Source organism: Pyxicephalus adspersus, chromosome 3 (genome assembly GCF_032062135.1).
Source record: "Pyxicephalus adspersus chromosome 3, UCB_Pads_2.0, whole genome shotgun sequence".
Taxonomy (NCBI): Eukaryota; Metazoa; Chordata; class Amphibia; order Anura; family Pyxicephalidae; genus Pyxicephalus; species Pyxicephalus adspersus.
In genome coordinates, this window is record NC_092860.1 from 3,580,265 (window position 1) to 3,602,483 (window position 22,219).

The 22,219-nt window shown below is 39.8% G+C and overlaps 1 protein-coding gene across 1 annotated transcript in view; it reads right to left on the reverse strand.

Moving 5' to 3' along the window:
• Positions 1 to 22,219, reverse strand: part of TOM1L1 (target of myb1 like 1 membrane trafficking protein) — a 49,524-nt gene that overhangs the window by 20,250 nt on the left and 7,055 nt on the right. Inside the window, exons 2-5 of the mRNA XM_072403363.1 lie at positions 16,253 to 16,337; positions 12,943 to 13,021; positions 9,497 to 9,646; positions 6,718 to 6,849 (exon numbers count right to left, since the gene is read on the reverse strand). Of these exons, the coding sequence (XP_072259464.1) occupies positions 6,718 to 6,849; positions 9,497 to 9,646; positions 12,943 to 13,021; positions 16,253 to 16,337 (446 nt within the window). The remainder of the gene's footprint in view (positions 1 to 6,717; positions 6,850 to 9,496; positions 9,647 to 12,942; positions 13,022 to 16,252; positions 16,338 to 22,219) is intronic.

A 22,219-nucleotide genomic window follows, 5' to 3' on the forward strand; every position in this document is an offset into this window, starting at 1 on the left:
AGTCACTCACTTGCAGCACTGGTTCTGCAGATTTGACAGTGGGTGGCGGTACTCTACTGCTCACTTATACCCCCATTCATTCTTCATGAGGCTGTTGTAGGTGGAAGCTACCCCTTTTTGCCCCAAGGCGGTGGTTTCCTGGCATGAGGAAGCTGTAACTGCACCACAAACTTGTTCCTGGTCTGAACATATATGTCTTGTATGTACAAAACATCAAAATATGTATACATTTCACTTAAAGGTCTACATTGGATGAAAAGATATTACAAACAAAATAATATGAAATAAATATAAAGAAACAATATATTAAAACACAAAATCAAACAAACTAAATTCCATGTTGACCATTTCTTGTAGTTATATCATTAAAGCGGACCTAAACTCAAAATGTTTACTTTACATAAAAAGGGTAGACAGCCCTTTCAAACAAAGTAAAAATTACATGTAGTGCAACACCCTTTTTAACAAAAACTCCCGGGATACCTATGTCACGAATCCCTGGAGACTCTGGCTGCTCCTTCTGCAGAAAGAGCCTTTTCTTTAATAGGAAAAAAAAAAATGCCTATCTCACGCATACACATTGAAATCGGTAATCTTTTTTTCTCTATCTACGTCACCTTATCTTGCGCCTGCGAAGTGCGAGGTCGGTGATGTGTGAAGAACTAGAAAAAAAGACTGAACAAGATGGCAGCGCCCGGCGCGGAGTATAGAAGAAGAATACCGGGACAACACTTAAAGCATAGCTGGCAGGATCTTAACCTGCGCGGGGAGAGCCCAATGGATTTCTAGTGTATCGCCTTAACCACTCGGCCACAACTACCTGATGACTGCCCTGGCTTTTTCCCGATCCTGAGAGTGTAGAGGGCTGGACCGGAGCCTGTACAGAGAGCCCACGATGGATTTCTCTGCAGTCCTCGTCCGCATCACCCAGACGCTTTCTGATGGCGGGCTCCCCCGTGCTTGAGGGTAGCATGGCCGAGCGGTCTAAGGCCCTGGATGAAGGCTCCAGTCTCTCCTGTTGCGTGGGTTTGAATTCCACTATTGCCAGCCTTTTCTCTTTCATTGCAAAAATCCAAAAGGCCGAGTATGTTGTGGCAGAAATAGGTGGGCTAGGGGCCAGGTGCTGCGGAGCCTGGCTTGTGCCGTCGGCAACCAGGGTACTTGGCCCGCGGTTTGCATGCCGGCATTTACACTCCTTCAATGCGACCGTTTAAGATTAATACATCCCATTACATTTCCAGCCACAACAATTCCCAAGGTAGCCTGGCCGAGCGGTCAAAGGTGCTGGATTTAGGCTCCAGTCTCTCCGGAGGTGTGGGTTTAAATCACACCGCTGCCAGTCACAAGCTTTTAGGTTTTTCTCTTACCTCCCAAACACGGGTCAGTAAGGTGACCCGTGTGGCCTGTGGGTCTGTTCAAGTTGCTTGTTCCAGTTTGACCCAGATGGACTTTTAGGTTTGGAAAATTCTTGTGAACAGGGTGTCCCCTCGCCCCTCTGTGCAAATTCTGGACAGTTCTCCAACCCCCAAGGAAAGTCCAAAGGATGGCATGGCAATTCCAACATAACTGGCCGGGACTGGATCGAAAAATCCTCCTGATGGATTTACGGATCTGCGGGATTAACGGTAAGTGTGATTTTTTTTTTAGTTGAGTTCCTCTTTAAAAAGTCTATCCTGATTGACTGGCCTCGTTCAATCATCTACAAGCCCACCGACCGCACTCTCTCTCCTAAAATGATCAGCATACATCTCACAACACATAATAAAAGCACTTTTATCGGAGAAATGTTTACAGCACAAACTTTTGCATAAATATTTGAAAAAATAAAGTTATTCGCCTGGAAGCATCTCGTTTTTTTTATACGCTATGCCCCGTAACTTGGTAAAGCTACACAAGAGAAAAATCTTTTCATTCCGCTAAAGCATCCACTTTAAAGAATTTACTTCTTCAAATCACAGAGCACACAGGAAGGAAAGTGCTTTAAAACATTTTATTTGGCTGTAAATCAGGAACGGCATGTGCAGAAGTACTTTGGGACCGGTACTAACACTGCACAAGGCAAAAAACTATTTATAGGAATAAAAAGTGCAATAAAACAATAGAAAAGTATACAAGGGCCGCGATCATTACACAAAGAATCTTACAATTACAAATATCTTTGGGGTGTATTAATAAAGCAGTGAATATGACATTCACCAGGAATTCGTTAGTGGAGAACTTTTTAGCTCTATGTGTTTTATTGGCAGCGATTGATGAATAGACCCCATGGAGTGATGGAAAATCCCCAAATTTGTCTCAGTCACTAATAGCACGACCTGTAGAAAAAAAATGTGGACACTGCTAGGCTTTACCCTTTTAGGGGTGTATTTGATCATTTTCTTTTTTTAAAAACTGGTTGTGTATAGTTGAATGGTGCTTCTATAACCCTTAGGGGCCCATAGTCCTTTAAAGCAGAGGTGAAGTGTTTTAAAGTGAGGAATACAATGGAAAAGCAGCCATAGCATGAGCAGAATATCCTGTACTTTGCCAGCAAAGGAGGGCCATTGATCTCTGTGCAGAAGCAGTGGTCTGTCTGCAGGGGTCTGAGGAGCCCCTGATGAGTCAAAATCCAGAGCTTTTGCCCCTGGCTAAGAATGCATTGGCTCAACAGTGACAGCAAGTCAGAACTCTGCAGGGAGGCCACTGCTGCCACAAAGAGAGTAATGATCTTTCTCTGCAGCAGTGGTTCCTCTGCTGAATCTGACCCAAAGCTCTTCAATCAGCAAAACTCATTCTCATTGTGCATAGGAAAGCAGTTGCTGGATGACCCCAACTTCCACAGAAAGCCCTCTCTGCAGCCGTGGTCACCTTGCTGAGTTGGAGTGAAGTTCATGCTCCCTGTGGATTAGAATGCACTAGCTGACTTCGGCGCTTGTCAGTCTTCTGCAGGGAGACCACTGCTTGCACACAAAGAGCAATGGTTCTTCTCTGCAGCAGTGCTCCCGTTGCTGTCAGACCTAAACCTCTGCAATAAGCAAAGCCTAAGCTCCTGGTGCATATTAATGCATTAACTCAGTAGGGGTCATGCCACACTTCTGCAGAAAGACCACTGCTTGCACACACAAAGCAGAGATCACTTTGCTGAGTCTAACTTAAAGCTCGGCAATCAGCAATGCTCATGCTCCCAGTGCAGAGGAACACACTAGCTCAAGAGGGAACATGTCAGACCTCTTTAGGGAGACTACTGCTTCCACACATAGAGCAATGATCCATCATGCTGGCAGCAGACAAGCTTTTCTACTCTTTCTTAATAAAAAGAATGGGAACCTTTGCAAGCCTTTAGTTATGATGCTTCTGGAATGTATTTGAACCTTAATATATATATATATATATATATATATATATATAGACACACACTTTTTTAGCGTCTGATTTGCTGTATGGGTTTCTGCAGACACGGGAGAATGTTAAGTCCCCACTACGATAAATTACTTACTGATCTAATTTTCTGCAGAAGGCTTGTACTATAAATATAGGTCTAGAAAGGTGAAGGATTTAATCCAGGAATGATTGCTGTGTGAAGATTGGGTCCTCCCAGACCGTGTTATGAGGACAGTCAATGTGCCAACAGCTGTGATTTTATTACTTTGGTGCTAAGGGCCAGTAGCTGCAATGAGCTCCAGTATACAATACACAACGAGGGATCTCTTTTCCTGCGCCCACTCACTGTGATATACAGTTTTGTGGGAAACTTTGATTTGATAGCCTTACAGGGATGTTCCAGCCAGGCGGCTGATATGCAATATTAAACACGTTCTTATAAGAGGCAGGAACCCTGCACAATATACTACAGGTTTTCTTTTGTGACTTTTCAATTCAACTGTAAGTGTTATCTTTGTTAGCCCTGCCTGGGGTAACAAGTCTAATGATAAACCCTCATTAAACCCCCAATCTACTATGTAGCCTCCCCCCTTTACTTGCAAAGTATTGACAAAGTTCCATATAAAGTAACAGCAGATAGCAAAATAGTTAATTGCCTATCCTAGAAATGAAGCAATAAACAATGGGGTTATTTTATAAGGCATTTTTGTAGTTTACAACTTTTAAAATTGAAGTCTTAGTGATATCTATGTGTCATGTAGGAAATGTGTGTTCTATCCAACCCTGGATGCATGAGAATACTATATATATATATATATATATATATATATATATGCAAGTATAAACCATTTTTTTGAAAATGTCATTAGAAAAATAATCTTGCGTTATACCCAGGTCATACCAGTAGATGGTGCTGTGTCCTCATGTACAGTGTGTAACAAACTTTTGCAGTGCAGTTTTTATAAATTTACAAGGTTTACATGAGGAAACAGTGCCATCTATTGGTGGCCAATAATAAAGATCATTTAAGAGTATATGACCCATCATAACTAACTCAAAAGCCCAAATACTTTTACCTGGTAAAATAGGGAAAAATACCCAGATTGAACCCATGTGATTTTATTTTTTTCTTGTTTTAAAAACATGCTTTAAAAAAACACACCACGGCTATATTCATGCAGACTTATTTTATTCTTAATTACTGTTTTCAATGTTATTGTGTGATAAAGACGGTCATATTATATGTGTTAGGTTTATACAAGAGTAAATGCTGTTTTCCTGTTTTTAGGCATCTCCATTTATTTCCAATGGTTCTTACCTTGGTCTTCATTGACAATTATAGAAGGTAGAAGGAAAATTAGGAAAGATGAATAAGGAAAGAGAGAATGAATAAAAGAGAATAAATAAATGAGAGAATGAGAGAGAGAGAATGAAAGAGACAATAGGCCTTATTTATTTAGGCTCTCCAAGGCTAGGGAAGAGACACTTAGTGAAGCTGGGTGATCCAGCAAACCTGGAACAGATCTGGTTCAGGAGTTAAAACATTTGCTAGCAAATAGAAAATCCATCCCAGGTTTGCTGGATCACCCAGCTTCACTGATGAAAGTGTATCCTCTCCAGCCTTGGAGAGCTTTAATAAATCAGCGAAAGAATGTGAGTAAATTTATAAAAGAGAGAATGAATAATAGAGAGAAAGGAATGAATGAGAGGGAGGGAGCGTGCGTTCACACTGCAATGTCTTTACATGCTGATGAATTACATAACATAAACAAAGCAGCTGGCCAAACAAGATAAACAGGATCTAATTACATCCGAGTACATAGCCATAATTAAGTGCTTCAATGAGCCTGAATTCTAAGAAACTTTCCGATAACCTCTGAAGTGAGAAGAATGCTGAGAATAAAATAGACTTCATGGGGGAAAAAAAGTTCAGCGTTCAGAAAAAGATTGAGTTTAAGGTGCCTGCAGACTGCCAGCTGGTTGTGTTTGCAGAATTCACTGACATAATGATCATTATAAATTATATGTGCAGGTGATGGGTTAGTAAGAGGGCTTGGAGTTGAACTTCAGGTAAAGGAATAAGTACACATACCTAAATGCAAATATAGAAACTCATTTATATGCTTGGGGATTTGCATTACAATCCATAGAGCTATATGGTATAGTCAGGCTTATGACCTCTCTTTTATCTACTGCAGTTAAGCAAAAAAGCTTGGTCTTCTCCCCGCCCCCAGAAACCCATCAATATTTCACTTTCCTCTCTCCTCCTCTCAGCACGTTCTTCTATATGAATGCAGAATACATAATTGCCTCCCAGTTTTGCTCCATGCTCTTAAATGGGCTTATATCAAGTCAATGATTAGATCTTACACTACTTGTATATGGAAAACTTTTTTGTTATCTATCTTCATTATTGTATTAATTGGTGTCTTTTATGTATATGAAGAATAGAAGTGACTTTAAGATAATCCATAATTCCTCGATATCTACTATCTATTAATATGTACTTGATACATACCTGATGTACATATACATTTTTCCAGTTGAGCTTTGAAGCTGTGTAACACTTGCACTTTGTAACATCTACAAAGAATTTAAAGCCTTTAACTGTCTATTAATGTTAAATTGGCGTTTAAGTGCATGTCAGGGCAAAGAAAAAAATAGCAACGACATATTTCTTACATCTCTGGAATGCATGCACATTTTGCATGATCTATTCTATATTCACGTACAAAAAGACTAATTCTCATATCATTGATATTTCCTAATTACTTTTTGTCCCTATTGAGCCTACATTGTACTGAATGGTATTAGCCCTGACCAATTGTCTTTGACTAAACTACACAATCAGATCTGAACTTAACTTTAATTATCAGCATCTCTAGCTAGGTGATCATTTCCATGAACATTTCTCCTACACACAATATTGAGAGGTAAATGTTTAGCCTTGTGAGTCAATCGTGATGATCGTTGTTTTGCCATCAATGAGCATTGATCAAGATCAATGATGGTGCCAAAGCAGCCTATACACCTCAAAGGCAACATTTAACAGTTGCAATGCATATTTATTAAATTCTTAGGAGGTTAATTCTATAAATCATAATATAATATATTTTAATATATAAATCAGTGATTGTGACATTAGTTAAACTTTCTCTGGTAGAGAACCAATGTCTACCATTGAGAACACATGGACCTGATTATCTCCCTGTTTGTTGAATATCAAAGACCCCATAGTGACCCTTCACACCATTTACGCTATGATGGTTTGTTTCATAGTATACCTTCAATTCAGGATGAAATGCCATATAACCACACACTATCTATACTATAGTGAAATTTTTAATCTTTACTTACTCTTTGTGACTGTCTAATTTCATCTTCAGTAGGCTCCAGGGGAGGAAAATGAATCCCTTTCTTAATCAATTCTAGGTATAATTCTTTGACTTCAGTCTGATCTACATTTGCATGTGAGCCGCTGGACCATGTCTAGTAAGGAAAAAATTGTAAATGTGTTATTAATTGAAACCATGAAATCCAACAAATACATTTGCATATCATTTCCAGATTCTAAAATATGCAGAATAATTATATTGTTGTACAATTGTCCATGGGCAGAGATGGTTTAGGACAAAATGGTGCCTTGGGCAAAAATGAGCTTCAAAACATGGCATTCCAACTCTTGGTACCCCAGCTTCGGAGTCAGTTGGGTTCCTGGGCATTTGTCCCTAACCCTAAAACCATCCCTGTTCATGGATATGTGAGGGTGGGCATTTGCACGTGTACAACCCATCGGTCCTCAGCACTTGCTGGATGGTGGAGTGTCCTGTAAACTTGACTTTTCTGATTTTATGAGCTTAGAGAAGGCGACACGAGAATGGAAGGACACCAGGACCAGCTTGTTAGAGGGAACACTAAAGACTGGAAGATTGATTTTCAACCAGGGTTCCATCAAATCCTAGGGTTCCTCCAAAGGTTGCTAGGGGTTTCTTGAGCAATGAGCAATGCGTTCCTTTCAGATCAATGACATCAAGGGTGGCATTTTTACCAATGGTAACCGGTTTTCTTCCCACTGACCACCAAACTAATGTATTGTGAGCTGTTGATAAAGTATTTATAGAAGGGGTTCAATGCAGACCTAAAAGTTATATCAGTGGTTCCCCCATAGTAATAAAGTTGAGAAAGGTTGGTTTAACGGGTCTGACCGACTGTTTCCCTGACCATAGTTGGGCATAATGTTTGGAGGCTTTCATAGTTTTACAACAACCAGATTTCATCACTGTAATACACAATACCAGAATATATATCTTCTATTGGCACTTCCTATTATAAAATGCCCAACTCACCAGCCTTGCTGCAGTAAAGAGTGAAAGAACAATTCTTCTTCTTCTATTCCATTCTTAACCTACAACCTTCCCATCCTCCTCCAACCCCTTCTCGTCCTTCTACATGACTCCAAAAATAGTCTATCCCCAACTAAAAGAAGCTAACTAAAGCAAGCATGATGGTTTTCCTGGCACATGAAATTTTGTTTAGATGACTGCACTTATGTGCAGTGTTTTAAAGCATAATTGTCATCTAAACATTTACATTCCTATAAAACGTAATACCTTCATAAAGCAGGATAAGCAAAAGATAAAGTTACAAAATCCCTTGTTTCCAAAATGCTTATTTTAGTGCATGTTATGGTCACAAGCTTGTTAGCGGAAGAAATCACTCCTTACTATTCTGCAACCATATTGAAATCCTTCCAATTACAATTTTAATTTCCTTTATCCTAATATGTTGTTTGGACAAAGTATTTGGGTTTAAAGACAAAGACAATCAAAACAATCTTATTTCTGTTTTGTTTTTAGTATTTTACAGAATTAAAGTGGAATGAAATTGCTTACAATGGGCATTTAAGAACAATTTTGCCTATTGAGCACTGTAATAAAGGAAAGCCTTTTGTCCAGTCGACTTCTTTTTGTATGGACTCCTACTAAAGTAATACTAAGTCCATAGATCTGCAACATTTGGTAACCCTAAAGTTAAATCATCTTCAAAATCCCCAAGGGTGATCATATGTTTTGTGGTATAACTTTGACCCATCCCTTTTGCCTTTGTACATTTTAATTGGCTTTCCAGTGCTGGACAATATGGAGGTGCACGGCTCTGGGGTAGATGGTGGAACTGATTCATGGAAGTTATGTTTATATTTGCACCTCTAGGTTTTGAAAAATCTGGGGCAATCTGTAGATAACTTGGGGATATAAGCAGCTTCTCCACTTTCCTCTAACTTATCAAATCTTCCTCTTGCCACGTGGACCTTTTCAGGAGGTATGTTGATCCGACAAGTTCACTTGAAATCAGTTGTCTTAGACCTGTCAATGGGCCTAAATTAGAAACAATGTGATTGATTTATTAAAGCTCTCTAAGGCCGAAGAGGATACACTTTCTTCATTGAAGCTGGGTGATCCAGCAAACCTGAAATGGATTTCCTAAAAATCATTTGTTAATTGTTAGCAAATGTTTTGAATTCTGGATCAGATCCGTTAAAGGTTTGCTGGATCACCCAGCTTCACTGATGAAAGTATGTCCTTTCCAGCCTTGGAGAGCTTTAATAAACCAGCCCAATGACTCTGTTTCCTAAACTATGACTACCTTCTATGTTAACTGGAATGCAGGGCCACCATCACAGGGGGACAAAGGGTTACTTATGTACCAGGCCCTGATCGGGTTCAGAGATGGCGTTTGGACATGAGGAGGGGGGACTAGGACATTTACCTAGAATGAGGCCCAGAATATTCTGATAGCTGTCCTGCTGAACTGAATATGATTTTAGGCTTTGGGACACCTTAAAAATTTGCAACTTCTCATCTTGTAGATCATCATTGCAGACAGTAATAATTGTAATCTCTAGCTGCCATGTTAAAGAAACAACATTATTAGGCAATATGCCTAGCTGTCACTGTACAAAAACCAGAGGCTGGAGTTATGGTTCTCCAAGGGATAAAGGTCTGAATAATACAACACACAGGATAATATTTATGACATTTTGAGTCCACATTTTTATATGATTTGGCAGAATACATTTTGGCTGCTTAAACTTATGTTTGGCAAAAAAAAAAACAATAATGATTTGCAGATGGATTACCATGATGAAGCGGAGAATTCTGTTTTGCATTTGGACAGGTAAGTTGTACTTTGGATTGAGGTGTTTGACCAGCACGTCCTTAAGGAAATCTTTCTTCAGTACCAAAGTCTGGAAACTTGAGTTGCAGTTTTGCATACACATCTCTAGCAGCTGGAGCACAAAAGATATAAAAAGGAAGTTAGAAAAAATAATATCTTTTAATTGATTAAAAAATCTGGATAAAACATAGAAAGCTGTGAAACTGGGTCAAGCACTGGTAAGATCATTCAAAGTCAACCAAACCTACTTATTCTGTTTTTGGGAGACATTGGAGAAATGAACCACCTGTGATCATCCGTAGTTCTACCTTTACCCATTCTATTATTACCATGCATTACGCAGCTGATTGTATGATTGTTTTTTCCTGGGTACAAGAGACACTTCACGGACTCCAGGTATACTTGCTACACTAAAGCCTTAAAGTGTACAAGAAATTGCTAAACAAATTTATGGTGAATTTTGACAATTAAATATAGTTTATTGAAAAGATTATTAAAAAGATTTTGGACCACCTCCTTCTCTACTTGGTTGTCTCAGCTATCCACACCATAGACTTTACCAAGTCTCCTGGATACATTGATTGGCATTCAGTGGAGAGGAGTATTTTCCCCTGGAAACCATAAATTGTGTCCTTATTGTCTCATACAAGAGTGTATGAAAGATGTAACTTCTATATCCTATTGCAGACCTTTCCATTCTAGAATATTGCGTCTTATGCAAATGCATGCACTTTCTTATCTTTCTTCAAGACTTATTTCCATAATGTATCCATTTTAAAACTCCCACAGTCTTTATTGATTTCACATTACAGAAATGTAGAGGGCAGAAGTGGAAAATGCTAAAGTGGCTTTAGTAGGGGAAGGACAAAGCACTCCATCAGGGAGGTAACCCTACTGAAGTCCCCATAAGATTTAAGACACCAACAGGAAATTTACCCCAACAGAATACACCAAAAAGTAAATCTTGTCTTTGATAATATAAGTACTCAAATAGTAATATATAACATATAAAATAATTAAACCCCTACCCCTCCTGGGGTAACCTTCACTAAATACTCTACCCCATGTTTTTACCTATATAGCAGAGATACTTTATGTGCAATACTTCTAATACTGGTTTTGTATATAGTCCATGTGCAATGGCTTATTTACTGCAGATATAAGTAGAAACTACATGGGAAATGTTAGTGCAGGTCAGTTCAGTAGGGTTGGTGTATTGGAGAAGTTTATTTTAAAGTTGTTATCCATAAAGCCCGGTTGTGCTTCATCAGATATTTTTCTTCCTGTTTTCTCTAAAGATCACATATCAACATATCACATATCATGGTACTGTTAAGCCTACATGTGCCCTGACTTGCTGGTATGAAAGCAATGATCTCATTTAATTGAATGCTTTGCTGCCAGCCTGCATTTTGGGTATTTCCTCTTGTCAAGTTTTAATACATAGCAGTACAGGAGTAGGCTCTAATTTTATTTATGAATTCATTTATCTTTCATTTATTTAGTCTCTTTGGGGGTCCAGTCCACTCCACCATCCAGCTATTGGACCATTGGAAGACCATTGGATTGTACACATGTCAATGCCCACCCTGGCATATAGAAGAACAGGGATGGGTACGGCAAACTGGACAAATGCCCAGGGCTCCAACTTAAAACATGGCAGGGGTGCCAAAAGTTGGAATTCCATCCCATTCATATGTCTTTTGCAGAACATTACAGAGTAAACTGTATAATGCATGTAATATCAAATTGTACAATTTTAAGGATGGACCAACAAATAATACTAAATATAGCCATAATAAAAATAAGTGAACCTGATTTAAGATTTATGGTACGTCTAGATTAGTCTGATTCTGGTTTGTTCTGTGCTTTTATTCTTTATGCATAGCAAATGCACCTCAATAGCATTTCAGGAGATCTCATTTCACTCGCATAAACCTTCTTTAGAAATGTGATTTCATTGATGCATAGACAACAGAGACATTGCTAGATCCCGGCCTTGGGTCTTCCATTGATTGACCTTTGTATTAATTGTTTCCATCATTATCTGTTCTGATCTTTGGTTGTGACATTTTATTCTATCTGATGCATCCATTCTAATCTCCAATGGAAATTCAATTTTTCCTGCAAAATTCTTTACAATCATTACAGTCAGATAAAAAAAATATTAATTGGAGCATTTGGCATTTTATTGAATTGCTGATTTCTGTTTCACACACGACTTTTGAACTCAGATTCCCAAGGGCCTATGGTCTTCTATGACCCTTTCAGCAATAGAGATTTTTTGGCCATATTGGTCAATCATCAAATGTCTTCCTTTTTGCTGGAACTGTCTGTGGTTTTTTCTCTTTCCTCCACTGTCCTCAACATATGTACTGTAAGGAACTTGTCCAGTAAGCCCACGGCGCCCCTGGGGATCTCAGCCGCAGAGGGAGACGCCGGCATGGCCGAGGCTGCTGCCCTGCTCACAGCGTGTCTCTCTCTGCAGGTGGAGGGATCCATTCTGGCCAAACTACTGTTCGGCCAGGCGGCATTCCCAGCATCCCTATGGACGTGAACAGAGAAAGTCCTGTTCTCGGCACTCCTGTGGAGGTACAAAGTAGGGCACGTCCCAGGGGTGCTGTGGGAAGAGGTGCGCGTACTACCACGCGTGCCTCTAGTATTTCCCGGGGGCGTGGCACTCCGCTGCCTCGCCGCGAGGCGGGACATAGTTTGAATTCGTTATCCTCCTATCAAATGGCGCCAGGTGGCGCAAGGTCATTGGGCTATGTGGCCATTTCAGGAAAACCTGTCTTGAACACCATTGCCCGCTATAAGCCTCTGTGAGTACAGTGTGCTTGGGTGGGTTTTCTGTGTTGGTTCATATTTACTTGTTGTGTCATTACCAATAGCGACCTGATTCTGCCTGAACTCTGCCTGCCCTGACCTTGGATTGTTTGTGACCACTCTTACCTGCTGCCTGCCCTGACCTCGGATTGTTCCTGACCTGCCTTTGCCTTACCCTCCTGTACCACGCTTATCGGACTGATCATCTGTGATTAACCCTTACCTTGTTTTATGACGACAATAAAGCTTGATAAAAGGATTCTTGGAGTTGGCTGTGGTTTGTGTGCCCAGGCGAATTAAACGTACATTCTATACCAATTTTCTTTCGGTTTAGTCCCCAACCCCAACAAAACTATTGGATAGAAGTGCATTGAAACCTTCCTACTCTGTACTTCCTAATTTCCGTGCAGAAATATGGTGTATTGGGGGTAATAACAATAGTGTTGTTGTCTTCTATCTAGTTTTCCCAATAATCTACGTATTGCACTGTATGGTGGGAACAGGTCATGTGACACCATCATTTGGCTTTGCAGTGGCAATGGTAGTTCAGTGAAACTGGAAATGTTGGTCTTGTTTACTTACTGATAGGGAAAGCTTCACTTCTGTCTGGTTGTAGTTCTTGGCAATTCTTTTCTTGAAAGCTTTAACTGCATCTCGTGGCCTGGATAGAGAAATAAATTACTTTCGTTTAATGACAGTCCTAGGACGCTTTAGACGAAATGGGGCCCTCGGCAAATAGGAATTGGGAGCCCCAAATGCACAGAATTCAAGCCCCTGCCATTCTTTCAATCTGGTGCCCAGGAATCGCCCAGTTTCTCTACAATAAAACCAGCCTGGCAGACTGCACATGGAGAAAGATGCTGAGCTATTGAAGCAGAGGACTCTTTATTTGAACCTTCTTATGAAATCTAAAACGTGATTGAATCTCTCCCTGGAATCTTCAAAACCTTTTTTTGTACACTCTTTTATTTGTACAGCACTGCATGACATTATGTTGCTATATAAATATTATTAATTACAATAGTACAAAGAAAATTAATCTCATGGTCTCCAAAAATGGTCTCATCATGGTCCATCTCATGGTCTCTTTTTTAATTTTCAGCATGCTGAAATCATAGAATTGGTACTCATCCATGTGATGGGTGACCACAAGAATAATTTTTTTTTATATGGCTATACTTCTGTAGTCCCATCTTCTCCCCCAGCGTGTGATTGGGCGGTTAGGGAGCAGCAGCACACAATGATGAAGTCATCTCTATGTTCTTTCTTGTTGCAAGCATGCTCATAATGATTAGAAAACGCAAAGAGCCCTGAATGTGTCAGCATGCTGATTGTGAATGTACTAGAGATGGATTATAGTATATATAATAAGTGTAATATAATAACTGAGCTTTAAAATACTCTACTATGGATAAATTAGCCAAAGTAAGAATCATCAGGGGAGATTCCTGTTTTTCTTTGTGTCTTAGATTTTTCTGTCCCCAGAAGACATTTCCCAAAAAGAGAACAAAACCCACCTGTGACAACATTCAGTGCAGCTATTGGAAGATTTCCTCTATTCGTGCTCCATAGATATTCCCTGATTCAGTGAGAGTGGCCATGATGAATAATAATAGTAATGAGCTTCCTAAGATTTCAAGTTATTTGCACCTATAAGGGTTTCCAGAAAGCTGAATGTAGTCACTCAAAAGTGCATGCTCACGGCCAGGTCATTCTTATTCAGCACTGCTCAGCTGCAATGATATGTATGGTTGCTTGGGTGGGGAACATTTTGGGTACATATGCAAAGTTGGGATGCTTATTGCCTATGCACGTTTGCACATATGCGCTATGGCTGCTTAGAAGATGTATGCACAATATGGCTGTACAGGTGCCAGACGTTTGGTGCACATGTGCAGTATGGTCACTGAGCTTAAGTGCTTTGGGTATGGTGGGAGTGCATTTGTCTAATGGGACCAACATTGCAATCTACCAAACTAGAAGTTTGGAAGTGTCTGGGGGATTTCAAAATGCTAATGTGAGTCTCTGATGTACAATTCAGTGTAATATTACAATAATGGCGTATCTGTAATTTCCAGTTTGGGTTCATTTCAATAGTGATATTGGCCAACTTAATCTATGAAGATGCATGGCTTTAGGATGACTTTGATCTATTTTTCTGGGCTTACACAACTACGTATGAGAAGAAGAGATATGTCATCCCAAAATATTGCATAATTTTAACCTAAGTTAGTCAATAAAAGGTTTCACCTGAACCCAAACTTTCTGCAATCATCATTGGTAACATGGAACAACACTCCTGCATCTATATCTAAATTCTATCCACATCTGAAACATTTAAAAGTCCACAATTCCCCTCCTAAAGACAGAAACAGCTCCTGGACGTTTTGGCTGATGATTTCCTCCCAGCCTATTTTATTTTTTCCCTTATTGATTTTTAAATTTCAGCATTTACCCAGAACTATTCCCTTTATATTGTTGTTTAGGATGTGAGAGGCTAAAACAAACTTGTTTTGTGAAATTTCTCACCACATGAAGTGTGCGGAACTGTAAAATATTTATAAAAGAAATAACAAGCACATTCTTGAATGTGTAGCCTTGTCTTCATGTATTCCAGAGGGGCATCTGAGACGTGCTACATCACAAAGTTATTGACAATCAGAAAACTCTGACGTGCCCCCTTTTGTACCCTCTGTCCCTGTTTCTTGCACCATTTTTCTTAAATTTCAGACCTGGTGTATGGACTGGTGTAACTGCACTTTTAACTGCTCAAAGTGTTTTATTATTCTTAAAGGCAGATGAATAGGTTTGTTCTATTCTATTGTATCGATATTGCACATAGGGCCTTGACCTGCAGGTGTCCCATATTTTATGGCCCATTCGCGAATGCTCAATTTTGATGCATGAATTCATTTTTTAAGCTTCTTTCAGAACTGTGAATCTGCAGCTCCTGGACACACATCTGCTTCTTTTCACCCAGGAGTGTCAAAGTGCACCAAAGGTGCTGAATGGATCTGTTCTAGTAAAGCTCTCCAAGACTGGAGAAGATAAACTATGTTTGGTGAATCCTGAAATGGATTTGGTCAAGAATTGAAAAGATTTGCTAACGATTAGGACCTGATTTTAGGAAACCCGTTTTAGGCTTAGTGGATAACTCATGATAGTCTATCTTCTCCAGTCTTGGAGAGCTAGGTCTATCGAGTAGCAGTTTTACAATTCGGCCATTCACAAACTGATCAACTAACAATCTATACAATCCTCTGTACAGTTCTTTTTTACCACATTTTACTGGACCCTAGGCCCAATGTCTCTGGGGTGCTTGGCTCCTGAAATACAATTGATTCCTTTATAAGTGCCCAGTACTTTTAGAGCCCTTGTAAAGTTAAAAACATCATAATGGCTATAATGGGCAGCATGGTGGCACAGAGGTTAGTCCTTTGGCCTGTGCAGCAGTGAACCTTGGCCAAGATACTATCTGCATGGAGTTTGCAGGTTCTCCCTGTGTTTACGTGGGTTTCCTCCCACATTCCAAAAACATGCAGTTCGGTTAATTGGTTACACCCCAGAATTGACCTTAGATTGTACTAAAGACATATGACTATGGTAGGGATATTAAATTTGTGAGCCCCTTTGAGGGACAGTTAGTAACAGGACTATGGACTTTGTACAGTGCTACGTAATATGATGGCGCTATATAATTACTGTGTAATAATATTAATAATAATAATGGTGCTCAGTGACTGTAGTAGCCAATGACCACTATTCCTGGGCCAATGAATGGATGGGATTGTCTCTCTGCATTGACAGAACACGTGAACAATAGTGGCAGCAAAATTCTGATTAGTATCAGTGGAAAGCACACATTCTCCTGTCCACAGAACTGTACACTCACCCATCAACCGCAGTGTTAATTTTATCACAAATGTTCATAAACTGGCCCCAGTCTTCTTCTTTGGCTTTTGCCACTGTGTGTCTCTCTGAAAAGAAAAACACAAACTTTATCTTAACATATTTGATATGTAAGCAGATGATAAGGGAACATTACATCATCTAAGTCAGTGTCTATCAACCAGGGTTCCTCCAAAGGTTGCTAAGGGGTCTATGAGCAATATGTTCCTCTCAGGTCATTTTAAGCCTTTTATTTGGCTATCTGTATAGGTGATATTCTTTCCACTGATCACCACACTAATATACTGTGAACTGTGGATAAAGTAATTATAAAAATGGTTCCCTGAAGAACTTAAAGATATTTTAAGGGTTCCCCATGCTAAAAACGTAGAGAAAGGCTGATCTAAGCGAAGATGAACCAGACGCCCCAACAGAAGTCAATGGATGAGCAGATGAAAATTTCCAACTACCCACCAACATTTTCGAACTTGTTGAATGTCATTAGCTATACACAGAACATAAAATCAAAAATAGGTTTATTGCAAGTCAGATCACTGCAAAAGAAGAACTTTAATTCCTACCAGGTTAATTGCATCTTTGCTCCCTTGCATAGCTACCTTGGCTGAAGAACATTCTGTACAATACCTACCTGGAAGCCCTGACCACCTTGTATCCTTACATGCTATGGTTACATCTACCTGCCCATACGTTGCTATTATTGCATGTAACGATATAGGAGCTTGTAAAAGAAACCACAGACTTCCAGGAATGTGCTGGACGTAGGAACCAGGTGGCTTGTACAGCATGAACATATATCATTACATATGCCAAAATGCAACAAAAATTGTTATTTTAGCTTGTAGGACATTCTTTGCCTTCACTGCACTTTTTATGCCTCTACTTGTCTTCTAAATTGCAAATTAGTTTACATGATGGAGCTTAGATTAGTAAGTATTCCCCAAAGATTCCCCTACTTACCATGGCTGCTGATAACTTTTCTGGCTGCACCAGTTAATGACCAACAATGACCCATTAGGAACCTTCTCCTCCTTAATCTGAGTTTACCCTTTGCCTTTCAAAATGGAATATCTTTTCCACACCAACTCTTTTTCCAAACCTCAGCTGCAACCACAACAGAAGTCAAGTGTAAAAGAAACTTCATGTCTAATCCCAGAAGAGTGTGACTTATTGCTTATTCAGAGCATGAAACCAAAATCTAACCCCCAGCGCTGAAAGTTCTAAATCCGGTCAAACACAACAGACGAAATTAAAAAAAGAGGAAAATTTCATTTTGATGTCCTATAAAAACAATATAAAACTGATCTTTGGATATTTGATTTACTGAGAGACCAATAAAATGTGTTATTTGTTGCCTTCTTTTTTTATTATGTGTGAATTAGAAAGTCCCAGAACATAACACTGGGGATGTGGAATAAATGCGATGGATCGGTTTTACTAAAGGAATGCAGGCTGTTCACTTACCAAGGTGAATTATCACCTTGCAAAGGATATCCCATTTAGTTTGTTGAGTATGGTGAAAATTCTCTTTGCAGAGAATACTTTACCTACAGTATATTACTTTAGAAAATTAACTGAAATGTTTAAGCTGCCCCTCTAGGTGGGAAATTTATATACAAGGTTCAGTAAGTATCTCCTGCATCCTTTTGATGTGATTCTGGCCCTATTGAGTTTACCCAGGAGGTAACGATGACCATTTTGATAAGAAGTGGTTGCTATAAGTTCCTATGCACCATAAAAAAGGTTACTAACCGTGCCCCATAGCACAACTGCCTCATCCAATGTTTATTTGGAAGACCCAAAGAGGTGATTTATTACTTTCAATCAAGCCCAATGTCTCAGACAACTAATACTCTAAATAGGACATGATTTAGGGTAGCCATACAAGACCTAATACACATCCTTCCTAATTTGATGAGATTCAGACTATATGAAAGTGGTTGCTATGAAGACCTATGCACCATGGAAAAGGTTACCAACCGTGCCCATTACACAATTGCCTATCCAAAGTCCTTTTGGCAGACCCATAGATGTGATTCAACACTTTGAAAAGAATAAACAACTTAGGTTATTGTATTAAAAGGAGAGACCCAAGCCTATATCTGGTGGGTCTCTCGCTTTCTATTTTTTGATGGCAAGCACCAGAGGGGTTTCCTGTGTATTATACAGTGGTACTTCGGTATAAATCCACTTTGGAATAAGTCCAACTTGGTAGAGGTCCTGTTTGGACATGAAAAACTTTGCTTGGTATACAACCTTTGTGCTAGAACTTGTATGGCTCAAAATGAGTCATAACACCACGCGCTCCCCTTATTTACCTCTCTCGAGACAAAGCCACGACTGCCCACGAGCGTCAGTATGCCAGTTGGTTCCATTCAGTGAACAACTCGCGCTATAACATCTCCTCCTCCTCCCTTCTCAGCACCATCCTAGTAGGCACTCGACTATTCTCAGCAAGGTAAAGTGAGGTTCAATTTTCTTTTATTTCATCTAATTGCTTTTGTATTTATGTATTTTAGTATTAAGCAGTGTTTAAATTATTTCATACAGCCCCATTATTGTATAATATGCTAAAGACAATAGGATTGCCAAACCACGTTCAAAAACATATTTCCTTGCACTAAACTGGATGCTTAAGAGTTTTATCTTATTACAAAGCTCGGAGAAATATCACTTTCAAGGACATAATATACTTTGCTACGTGAACATCCTAAATTCCTTTAGTAAATCAACCACAATGTCTTGGAGAGCTGGTCCTCTAGGTAGGATATATTTTAGGGTGGCCATGCAAGGATCAATAGGCATCTCCTGCCAGTGGTGGACACAGAGCTGATTTGGTCTCTCCTCCATCATTACATTTCCGACGCTGTGGTGGCTCCCATTTGGCTGAAGAGGGCCCGGAGCTCTCGTGTAGTGGCACAATTTTCACATTCCTATGTGTCCCCTAAATAATGGGATTCAGTCCACATGGAGTGTACCCAGGAGGCAACAATGACCGCTTTGAACAAAAGTCTTTGCTTTGGGTACCTATCCATTATGGAAAAGATTACCAACTGTGTCCCCTTCCAGAGTTTTGTTGAGAGACTCACATGTCTAAGTATACCCCTGTAGGTGACATAAATGGCTAACGTATTCTGAAAATTAGACACATATCCAAAGTCATCAGCTCAAGTCATACATCTATGATGTTTTAAAGTTCAGCAGGACAAAGGTGACCCAACATTAAACCTCCAGCTGTACACATTAATATTCAGGGATTGATCACACATAAAGGGGGGGGGGGGGGTAATTGTCCAAGTTGAAATGTGCGCAGTAATTTGTGATGTTCATTGCTGATGTAAGAGCGAGTTCAGTGGGATGCGAGCTGGGAGTCCATCTGTGTTTCAATGCTGTACTCTGCAATCTGTTCTGACAGTGACCCAAGACACAGCAGTCCCCAATGCACAGAGGAGTATACATTTACATGCTGCTCGGGGCTACAGCTAGATCTCCGGAGATATGACTTAACATCTATTGACTGGAGAATAATAAAAGAAACTTACTCGAACTGAAAGCTGTGCAGGCTGGAAACCAAATGTGAGGGACTGATAGATGGTGTAGAAATGTAGAACTTGGTGAAACCAATCTTCCAAAATGTGGCCATTTTATAGCAGGCCTATAGCTGATTATGAGTAAGGATTTTGTTATAGCCAGCAAGACTTTATTATTTTTTTGACCTGCAGGGTAATTAGGTTGCAGCCTCGTTCGAAGGACAACGTTTGCTTTCCGTCAATAACACTTTCCAAGCACTTTGCAAAGCAAATGCATGTTCTTTACATGAATGGTAAATGGTGCAGTCAACACGACATGTCTGCATTGCTTTGTGTCACTCTGCATTAACTTTGATCTGGCCTGCGGCGTTTGACAGGCGTTACAACTTCCAAAGCTTGCCAAATGCCTCAAGTCAATGAACGCAAGCCGCAAATACCTTCTAAATTCTCCTGAGGCTTTAGCATGTGTTTGTGGGGAGCTAAGGCGAGGCTCTTTAAAAGCTAATACATGTTTGTTTGGTGAGTTGCATTACTGTAACACAACCAATGCATCGTAATGCAGCTCAAGAGCACATACGTCGCAGCACGCCACATCCGAAAAATGCTGCATGTCTATTTACTGGGATTTATTGGTACATTGCCAGCCCGATAATTCGAATGGTCTGCCTTAAAGTTCAACTTTTAAGTTAGAATGATTAGGGTCATTATTGCAGAAAGGGACAGGCAACTTACCTGACCGATGGCGCCAGGCCTATGGCAAAAAGCGGAGCTGCACATGAGCAATGTAAGCTTTATATGCCAGGGATACCCAACACTCCCGGCTTCCCTATGCATGTGGTGGGAAGACATATGGTTATATCATCCTGGCATGGCTAATAAAGATAGTTGAAGATCATCTGGAAAAGGAAAATGGCGGCATCTGGTACAGGCCAGGTATAAATTTGCTTTAGTGGAACTTTAATGGTAAAAAAAACACACTATAGGCCATAATTCTTGTCTTTCCTATTGGAAAAAAAGGTGGTCAGAGCTTTGGACTCACTTTATGCTAAGTCTGCATACAAATGTGCCTTAAATAAAATCCCTTTAAAAAGTGTTTTATTACCCAAAAATACTTTCATTTGAATATTTTTCTTAAAAGCAGGACATAAATCATCTGTGTGTGCACCAAATGTCTTTGCAAACCCAGATTTTGTCATATAAATGTTGCTATATCATCATAGTCATAGACATTGCAGAGAGCAGAGCTGTGGGAGGGGCCTGACAGCTCCACCCACTGAGGGCTTCCTGCAGGTGACTACCGGAGGGGCGGAGACATGACCAATCACCAAGCACAAGGAGAGTCAGCAGCAGTGACCAGTCTTCATTACAGAAAGCATGTACACAAAGGAAAAAGTTTGTGCTATATTATTGCGCAAACCCAAAATACCCAAAGAGTACTAAGGAAGAGGAACCTTTCTTCTCTTAAGCTAAAACAAAACCCGTTTTATTCCTGTGTACAAATACGTACTTCTCCTCCTTTGGCAATATTCACAAATCATTTACATAAAAAATTGAGTTCCTTTTATTGAGAAACAGCCGGAGTTATATATACTACACAGTCACCGATCTCATCTGTATTGCCAAACATCTAAAAAGATTTCTGTGTCCTGTGCAGCCTACATAGCCAGAGGGGCTTTGACTTATTACTAAGTCAGGATTAAGCCACACCCCTGCTTATGCCTAAACCCATCCCCTGATTACAACAAAGCCAGGATCATCACTATATCTAGTAAGAATTACATTCTGGAAAACTGTAAAATGATGAGGTTATATTCATTAATTCATCATGCAATGTATTTATTTTGAATAGAGTGAGTGCAAGTAGATAATAAGTAAGTAAATTTATTTTTAGACTCTAGTAATCCCCTGTATAGCAAAAAGGAGGGGGGGGGGCAGGACTGGGAGCCAATCAGATGTCTCATATACAAATTGGCTAACATTATTATTATTATTATTATTATCATTATTAATAATACACTGGGTTTATATAGCGCCAACATATTACGCAGCGCTGTACATTAAATAGGGATTGCAAATGATAGACTAATACAGACCGTGATACAGGAGGAGAGAACCCTGCCCCGAAGAGCTTACAATCTAGTGGGTGGTAGAATTTCACACACAATAGGATGGGAGATATGTAATGGTGGGGAGTAGTGATGGTTTCAAAAGACAGAAGAAGACGGGTAGGCAAGTTTTAAAAAAATGGGTTTTGAGGGCTCTTTTAAAAGAGCAGAAAGTAGGAGCAAGCCGAATAGGACGAGGAGACCATTCCAGAGAGTTGGAGCAGCTCTAGAAAAGTCTTGTATTCGTGCGTGTGATGAGGTTATGAGTGAGGAAGTCATTAGTAGGTCATTGGAGGAGCGGAGAGAGCGGCAGAGGGA